At 40.0% G+C, this 9,541-nt stretch overlaps 1 protein-coding gene across 5 annotated transcripts in view; it reads right to left on the bottom strand.

Moving 5' to 3' along the window:
• The window catches only part of RIC3 (RIC3 acetylcholine receptor chaperone), a 63,544-nt gene that overhangs the window by 30,718 nt on the left and 23,285 nt on the right, over positions 1-9,541 (bottom strand). For 4 of the 5 annotated variants that reach the window (XM_059408912.1, XM_059408892.1, XM_059408902.1 and 1 more), the window contains exons 2-3: positions 2,253-2,479; positions 669-744 (exon numbers count right to left, since the gene is read on the bottom strand). In XM_059408912.1, coding sequence (XP_059264895.1) covers positions 669-744; positions 2,253-2,479 — 303 coding nt within the window. Of the gene's footprint in view, positions 1-668; positions 807-2,252; positions 2,480-9,541 lie in introns of those variants that run through there. The other variant, XM_059408921.1, reaches the window with a different exon arrangement.

Below are 9,541 nucleotides of genomic sequence, written 5' to 3'. Positions count from 1 at the left end.
CTGTGAATCGCCAGGTTTACACACTTCACAGCACTCACCATAGCCCGCACCTTCCCCAATGTCCATAACCCCACCTCCCTCTTCTGACCCGCCCCCCACCCCACCCCCAGCAACAGTCAGTTTGTTTTGTGAGATTAAGAGTCTCTTATGGTTTGTCTCCCTCCCAATCCCAACTCATTTCATTTATTCTTTTCCTAATCCCCCAACCCCCATGTTGCATCTCCACTTCCTCATATAGGGAGATCCTATGATAGTAGTCTTTCTCCGATTCATAAGTCAGAAGTATTAAACCCAGTCCCTAGATCTAATAATTGGTTTTGGCAAGGACTTGATCTCTCTCCCTTTAGTTTTCTTGTGAAATAAAGGTATCTGCTACAAATATTCTGAAGTCTGGAATTGAGATATAACTCCAAATGTGAAATATTAATTTCCTAACATATAAAAAAGTAAATAAACCGTTTTATACTTTTTGTAACTCTCTTTCTCTTAAAAGCCAACATCAGTTTGGAAACTTGAGACTTCCTGGAGCTTAGGTAAAAATGGCATCAGATTAATTTGGAGCAATTTCTGAGATGTGCTTTTTAAGACATATCCAGACTGTCCCTCTGACTGTATGATGGTGGTGCAACTCAATAAGACTTGTGCATATACTGAGAAGGAACACTTACTAATTGTCCTGTGGGGGTTTCCAGCTGCGGCAGTAGAGCATTTCCGATCCTCTGCAGTAGATTTCCCCTTTGAAAGCTGGGAATTGAAGGAGGTATAGCACATCAACAGCAGCTCAGAACCTCAAAGTCATGGAACCCCTCATATTAAATGAAAAAAGAAAAAAAAGGTTGGGAGACAAAAATTAAGTCAGAAATCAAATCAAGTATCAATATCAGAGAAACATTTCAAAGAAAGAAAAAAAAAGAGGTGAGAAAGAACCAATAGAAGGTTCCCAGGAAGGGCGCTTGCGTGGCTCAGTTAGTTAAGTGTCTGCCTTCAGCTCAGGTCATGATCTCAGGGTCCTGGGATGGAGCCCCACATCTGGCTCGCTGCTCAGCAGGGAATCTCCTTCTCCCTCTCTCTCTCTCTCTGCCCCTCCCTCCACTCCTGCTCTCTTCTCATTCAAATTAAAAAAGGAAAGAAAGGAAGAAAGAAAGAAAGTTCCCGAGAAGTGAAAAACCATCAAGGCACAAGAACAAAAATCAATCAATCAATCAATCAATCTATTTCCAGGTCATCTGCCTTGCCTACACTCATCTAAAAGAGGGGATGTGCAACCCCTAAGGCCGTTCTTACAGAGGCATCTCAGGCACCCTGCAGAGTTCCTGGGCAAGAAGGACTTGCTTCTTTTTTTTTTATAAACATATATTTTTATCCCCAGGGGTACAGGTCTGTGAATCACCAGGTTTACACACTTCACAGCATTCACCAAAGCACATACCCTCCCCAATGTCCATAATCCCACCCCCTTCTTCCAAACCCCCTCCCCCCAGCAACCCTCAGTTTGTTTTGTGAGATTAAGAGTCACTTATGGTTTGTCTTGCTTCTTATTCTGTTAAAAGGGCAGGGAATATTTAAGATTTCCAAAATGGATGCACAATGTGAGTTCTGCTCTACTTCATGGTGTCTAGGCCCATAGCTTGCTGAAGTCTGTCTGGAGATGGAACTTAATTGGGAGTCAGCTTTTAAAGGACCCAGTGCATATCTCCCCAAAGCTGGGAGACATCAGGCTTAGTTTCAGGATTGGCAGTTTTGTTTCGGAATTACTACAGTGGATATTAAAAACAGCACCTCACACTCCTGGAGTGGAAAAGAAGGACAAAGTGGTGTTGGTAATGGTCATTATATGGCCTCACATTGGCTACTTGGAAATCACTGTGCCAAACCTAAAGTTAAAATATCTTTGTGCTTTTTCAGCTTACAAAGACATCTAGTAAAAACAAAAAGCAAACAAAAAAAGCCCACCAAAAAACTGGGGTGAGAGGGAGCTTTGACCTTTATTGCTATTTATTGACCCAGGCACAAGTCCTAATTCTGCATTTCTAGTTGTGAATTCTTGGGCAAACCCTTTAAGCTCTGACCGAAGATCTTCTCTTCTATAAAACAGAGAACAGTTATCCTAAGTATCTCATAAAGAGCAGGCAAGGTTTAAAGATGCTTTGAATAAAGGTTATGAACTATAAAGAGTTTTAATGCCAACAATGATTTTTATTATGACACTAGATTTTTTATTGATATAAAATGATCAAGATGATTCCACTTACCTTAAATAGAATATACAGTATGTATAAAAAAATCCCAAAACCATAGATTGGAATAATCTGTCCCATCAGGCCTCTTCCACTTCCTCCTCCTCCAGTGCCTCCACCTGATCCTTTGGCCTTTGCAAATGCCTCTGCAAGGTGAGACCTCTGGAAACGAACACCAGGGGTCTGGCCATCTGTGGGTGGCTGGTGATGATGCATCATAGGTGGAAATCGACCCAACTTTCCTGAGAGAAATAATCAATATTTATTTCTTTTATTATTTTTTTAATTTTTATTTTTTAAAGATTTTATTTACTTATTTGACAGACAGAGATCACAAGTAGACAGAGAGGAAGGCAGAGAGAGAGAGAGGAGGAAGCTTGTCCCCCGCCCCAAGCAGGAAGCCCAATGCGGGGCTCAATCCCAAGACCCTGGGATCATAACCCAAGCCGAAGGCAGAGGCTTTAACCCACTGAGCCACCCAGGTGCCCCTCTACTATTTTAAATAAGCTCTTATGAAAACACCTCATACACTGAGGCGTAAACAACAGAAGCCAACTCAAACAAGTTAAGAAAAAACAGGAACTTGATTCTAAGGATACAGAGGTATCATACAGATAACAAATATGATGTGGCAATCTCTAGCTGTTTGCCAAACCCATTTTCTCTTCCTTTTAGGTCCACAGATTGACAACATTGTTCAGCTTCCTATGCAGTTAAATGTAGCCATGCAACAGAGTGCCAGCCAGAGGAATGGGAGTGATATGTGCTGATGCAAGGCCTGGCCTATAAAACTTCCTGTGTGTTAAACTCCACATTCATTTGCCATCTGCAGGCTTCATGCTGATCTAGGAAGACCTCTGAAGTCATGTGATGAAATGGCAGGGCCTCCATCAGTCTAGGTTACTGAATAACTGTGTGGCAAGAGCCCTCCAATGTTGCCACCCACCAACTTAGAACCATCTGGATCTGTTCATGTGAGTGATAAATAAACTTTTATTGTGTTAGGGCCATTATACACTTTGGAGTCTGTTATAGCAGTTAGCCACCCCTAACTACAACAGAAAAGGAAGTGCAATCTGGTCTCAAAAGAGAAAAGAACCCAAACTGGAAAGCCATCAGGATCCAGGACAGCTACTCTCACATTCTACTGCCATCTCCCTCTCCATGGGGCCATAGGCTTTTTCCTGTGCAGATCTTCTTTATTCTCCCTTCTGGCAGACAATTTCTCCAGCTTCTTTGTGAACACAGAGGAAGATGGGCACCTCAAAACCCTTCAGTTTACATGTCCTTCAAGACTCCAAGTTCCTTGGAGGAAGATTTCGATTACTCTGCCTGGGGATGTATACATTCCTTTCCAGTCAGCTATTGCTGGGGAGAGAGGAGTCATGTAGCACAAACAGGGTCACAAGGTTCTATAAGTGGAAGCACAGGGCTTAGAGAAAGAAGTGTGCATCAATTTTCTTTCACTTTTCCTCCATCAGGGCAGTCGGACATTAACACCAACTACCAAGCCTCCTGAGAGCCATAGGTGAGAAAAGAAAGACCTCTCTTCAAAAGGCCATGTAAACAGGTTTGGGGGGGGGGGGAATCACTGGGAGCTAACAATACAGAGCAGACAGATTTCATAAATCAGACTCCAAAAATACAAACTATATAGAGAAACACTGTTAGGTTTGACTTCCACAAAATTAGATTTCTGTTCAATCTACCACAACAACTACACTACCACACTCTACTACACACTCAACAACTACCACAATCTACTACAAAAACAAACCTTGTTTGTTGTGCCACAAATGGGGAAGGAGCAAGATGGCAGAGCAGTAGGAGACCTAAATTTCCTCTGGTCCCAGGAATTCAGCTAGGTAGTTATCAAACCATTCTGAGCAACTACTAACTCAAAAGCAGATCAAAGAAATGAGCAGCAATTCTATGAACAGAAAAGCGACCACTTTCTGGAAGGTAGGATGTGTGGATAAGTAAATCCGAGGTGACATACAGGAAGACTGGGGGGCTCCATCACTCGGTTCCTGGCATGTAAAAGAGCAACTGAGCACAAAATCAGAGATTTTAGAAGTCTGCTATGCTGAGGGACATTGCTCCAGTGGCTAAGCATGGGGTGGAATCCTTGGTGGCATAGGTGGTCTCAGGACCCTCAGGGTCACAGAAAGAATGGGGGTGTCTGAGTGTGGCAGAGCTCCCAGGTATTGGAGTGGGGAAGCCAGCTGCAAAGACAAAGTCAAGGTGTGGGTTCTCAGATTGGGGTTGCCATAAACCATGATCTGAGTTACAGCTGGGCCACTCCTTTTCAAGCAGGGACCCCACAAGTGGCAGACGCAGGGAGTCCCCCCTTTCCTCCATGGGGAAGAGCAGTGCGGGAGCACGCTTCAGAAATCTGCTGGGTTTGGAGACTCCAAATGGGGCTGTGTGCCATAGACAGAAACACCCAGGCACTGGCGAAGTGAGCTTGGAATGTGGCTGGAGACCAGGGAGACAGGAGGGATTGACTGCCTTTCTCTGAGGGCTCCCTAAAGAGGGTGGCCCCGAGCTCTCGGCTCCTCTGGGACTGGAGATTGGGAGGCCACCATTTTTATTCCGTCCTCCAAAGCTGTATGGAAAACTTTCAGGGAGCAAAAGCTACTGAGAGCAAATCCAAGCAGACTGCTTAGCCTGGCCCCTGGCAAGGGTGGTACAATCCCACCTCGGGCAAAGACATTCGAGAATCACTGCAACAGGCCCCTCTCCCAGAAGATCAGCAAAAACATCCAGCCAAGATCAACTTTACCAATCAATGAGAATGGCAAAACTCCAGAGTTAGGGGAATACACACATAGAATTCACGGCTTTTCCCCCATGATTCTTTAGTTTTTCAAAGTTTAAATTTTTTAATTTTATTTTTTCCTTTTCTGTTTTAATTTTTTCTCTTTCCTATTTTTACCAACATCTTATCAGTACCTTTTAAAAAACTTTTTTCATTTTTATAGACATATTCTATCCCTTCTTTGTATTTAACCTTATTTTTTGTATACATGTAAGATTTTCTGTCTTTAAAATTTTGGGATACAGTTTCTTCTAAGAGACCAAAATATATCCTAAATCTAGTGTATGGCTTTGTTCTAGTCTCCCTCCTGTTTTTAAAATTTTTTTCAACCAACTTATCTAATCAATTCCTTTTTAAAAATCTTTTTAAATTTTCACCTTTATAGTCATATTCCATCCCTCTACTGTACTTACCCTTATTTTTGAATGTATGTTTTTCTCTCTTTAAAATTTTGGGAGGCAGTTTCTTCTAACAAACCAAACTACACCCAAAGTCAAGTGTGTGGCTCTGTTCTGTTCACCAGCCTGATGATATATACATATTTTTTTCCTTTTCTTTTACCCCTAGTTGCAGGTCTCTTCTGATTTGTTTAATGTATTTTTTCTTGGGTTGTTGTAACCCTTTTAGCATTTTGTTCTCTCATTCGTCTATTCTTCTCTGGACAAAATGACAATGCGGAAAAACTCACCTCAAAAGAACAAGAGGCAGTACTGACTGCTAGGGACTTAATCAATATGGACATCAGAAAGATATCAGAACTAGAGTTCAGAATGACAGTTATAAAGATCCTTGCTGGGCTTGGAAAAAAGCACAGAGGATACTAGAGAATCCCTTTCTGGAGAAATAAAACAACTAAAATCTAATCAAGTTGAAATAAAAAGAAGCTATTAAAGAGGTGCAATAAAAAATGGAGGCTCCTACTGCTAGGATAAATGAGGCATAAGAGAAAATTAGTGATATAGAAGACCAAATGATGGAGAATAAAGAAGCTGAGAAAAAGAGAGATAAACCACTGATCACAAGGGGAGAATTCATGAGGTAAGTGATACCATAAGATGAAACGATATTAGAATAATTGGGATCCCAGAAGATGAAGAAAGTGGGGGGCAGAAGGTATACTGGAGCAAATTATAGTGGAGAACTTCCTTAATTTGGGGAAGGAAACAGGCATCAATATCTAGGAGGCACAGAGAACTCCCCTCAAAAACAACAAAAATAGGTCAAAACCCCATCATCTAATAGTAAAACTTACAAGCTTCAAAGATAAAGAGAAAAATCCTGAAAGAAGCTTGGGATGAGAGGTCTGTAACCTATAACAGTAGAAATATTAGATTGGCAGCAGACCCAGCAGGCAATAAAGGATTGTTCTGATATATTCAAAGCACTAAATGAGAAAAATATGCAGCCAAGAAATACTATATCCAGCTAGGCTTTCATTGAAAATAGAAGGAAAAATAAAAAGCTACCAGGACAAAAAAAAATAAAAGAATTTTCAAACACCAAAACCAGCCCTACAGGAAATATTGAAAGGGGTTCCTCTAAGTAAAGAGAGAGCCTAATAGTAACATAGATCAGAAAGGAACAGAGACAATATACAATCACCTTACAGGCAATACAATGGCACTAAATTCATATGTTTCAATAGTTACCCTGAATGTAAATCGGCTAAATGCCCCAATCAAAAGACACAGGGTATCAGAATGGATTAAAAAAAGAAAAGAAAAGAAAAGGAAAGACGCATCGATATGCTGTCTGCAAGAGACTCATTTTAGATCCAAAGGCACCTCCAGATTTAAAGTGAGGGTGTGGAAAAAAATTTACCATGCTAATGGACATCAGAAGAAAGCTGGGGTGGCAATCCTTATATCAGATGGATTTATCTAATTTAAATATCTAATTTATCTAATTTATCTAAATTAGCCAAAGACTCTAATAAGAAATGAGGAAGGACACTATATTATACTTAAATGGTCCGTCCAACAAGAAGATCTAACAATTTTAAATATCTATGCTCCTAACATGAGAGCAGCCAATTATATAAACCAATTAATAAAATCAAAGAAACACACCAACAATAATACAATAATAGTAGTGGACTTTAACACCCCTCTCACTGAAATGGACAGATCATTTAAGCAAAAGATCAATAAGGAAATAAAGGCCTTAAATGACACACTGTATCAGACGGACATCACAGATATGTTCAAAACATTCCATCCCGAAGCAACAGAATATACATTCTTCTCCAATCCACATGGAACAGTCTCCAGAACAGATCACATCCTGGGTCACAAATCAGGTCTCAACTGGTACCAAAAGACTGAGATCATTCCCTGCATATTTTCAGGCCACAATGCTTTGAAACTAGAACACAACCACAAGAGGAAAGTTGGAAAGAACTCCAATACATGGAGGCTAAAGAGCATCCTACTAAAGAATGAATGGGTCAACCAGAAAATTAAAGAAGAATTGAAAAAATTCATGGAAACAAATGAAAATGAAAACACAACTGTTCAAAATTTGGGATATAGCAAAGGTGGTCCTGAGAGTTAAGTATATAGCAATAAAAGCTTTTCTCAAGAAACAAGAAAGGTCTCAAATACACAATCTAACCCTACACCTAAAGGAGCTGGAGAAAGAACAGCAAAGAAAGCCTAAACCCAGCAGAAGAAGAGAGATCATAAAGATCAGAGTGGAAATCAATGAAAGAGAAACCAAAAGAACCATAGAACAGATCAATGAAACTAGGAGCTGGTTATTTGAGAGAATTAATAAGATTGATAAATCCGTAGCCAGACTTATCAAAAAGAAAAGAGAAAGGACCAAATTAATAACATCATGAATGAAAGAGGAGCGCTCACAACCAACATCAAAGAAATACAAACAATTATAAGAACATATTATGAGCAACTATACACCAGCAAATTTGACAGTCTGGAAGAAATAGATGCATTCTTAGAGATATATAAACTACCAAAACTGAACCAGGAAGAAATAGAAAACCTGAACAGACTCATAACCAGTAAGGAGATTGAAGCAGTCATCAAAAATCTCCCAACAAACAAGAGCCCTGGGCCATACAGCTTCCCAGGGGAATTCTACCAAACATTTAAAGAAAAATTAATACCTATTCTCCTGAAACTGTTCCAAAAAAATAGAAATGGGAAGAAAACTTCCAAACTCATTTTATGAGGCCAGCATCACCTTGATCCTAAAACCAGACAAAGACTCCATCAAAAAGGAGAATTACAGACCAATATCCCTGATGAGCGTGGAATCAAAAATTCCCACCAAAATACTAGCCAATAGGATCCAACTGTGCATTAAAAGGACTGTTCACCATGACCAAGTGGGATTTATTCCTGGGCTGCAAGTTTGGTTCAACATCAGCAAATCAATCAATGTGACGCAATACATTAGTAAAAGAAAAAGATCCATATGTTACTCTCAATAGACGAAGAAAAGGCATTTGACAAAGTACAGCATCCTTTCTTGATCAAAACCCTTCACAGTGTAGGGATAGAGGGTACATACCTCAATATCGTAAAAGCTGTATATGAAAAACCCACGGCAACTATCATTCTCAATGGGGAAAAACTGAGAGCTTTTCTCCTAAGGTCAGGCACATGGCAGAGATGTCCACCATCACCACTGCTATTCAACATAGTACTACAAGTCCTAGTCTCAGCAATCAGACAACAAAAAGAAATAAGAGGCATCAGAATTGGCAAAGAAGAAGTCAAACTCTCACTCTTTGCAGATGATATGATACTTTATGTGGAAAACCCTAAGGACTCCACTCCAAAATGCTAGAACTCAAACAGGAATTCATTAAAGTGTCAGGATATAAAATCAGTGCACAAAAATCAGTTGCATTTCTATACACCAACAACAAGACAGAAAAAAGAGAAATTAAGGAGTCAATCCCACTTACAATTGCACCCAAAACTGTAATACCTAGGAATAAATCTAACCAAAGAGGCAAAGAATCTGTACTCAGAAACTATAAAGTACTCATGAAAGAAACTGAGGAAGACATAAAGAAATGGAAAAACATTCCATGTTCATGGATTGGAAGAACAAATATTGTGAAAATGTCTATGCTACATAGAGCAGTCTACACATTTAATGCAATCCCAATCAAAATACCATCAACTTTTTTCAGAGAAGTGGGACAAATAATCCTAAAATCTATATGGAACCATAAAAGGCCCCAAATAGCCAGAGGAATGTTGAAAAAGAAAACCAAAGCTGGTGGCATCACAATTCCAGACTTTAAGCTCTATTACAAAGCTGTAATCATCAAGACAGTATGGTACTGGCACAAAAATAGACACACAGATCAATGCAACAGAATAGAGAGCCCAGAAATGGACCCTCAACTCTATGGTCAACTAAATCTTTGACAAAGCAGTAAAGAATGTGCAGTGGAAAAAAGTCTCTTCAACAAATGGTGTTGGGAAAATTGGACAGCCACATGTAG

This window comes from Mustela nigripes, chromosome 1, assembly GCF_022355385.1.
Source record: "Mustela nigripes isolate SB6536 chromosome 1, MUSNIG.SB6536, whole genome shotgun sequence".
NCBI lineage: Eukaryota > Metazoa > Chordata > Mammalia > Carnivora > Mustelidae > Mustela > Mustela nigripes.
This window is presented reverse-complemented; position numbering and strand designations above follow the sequence as displayed.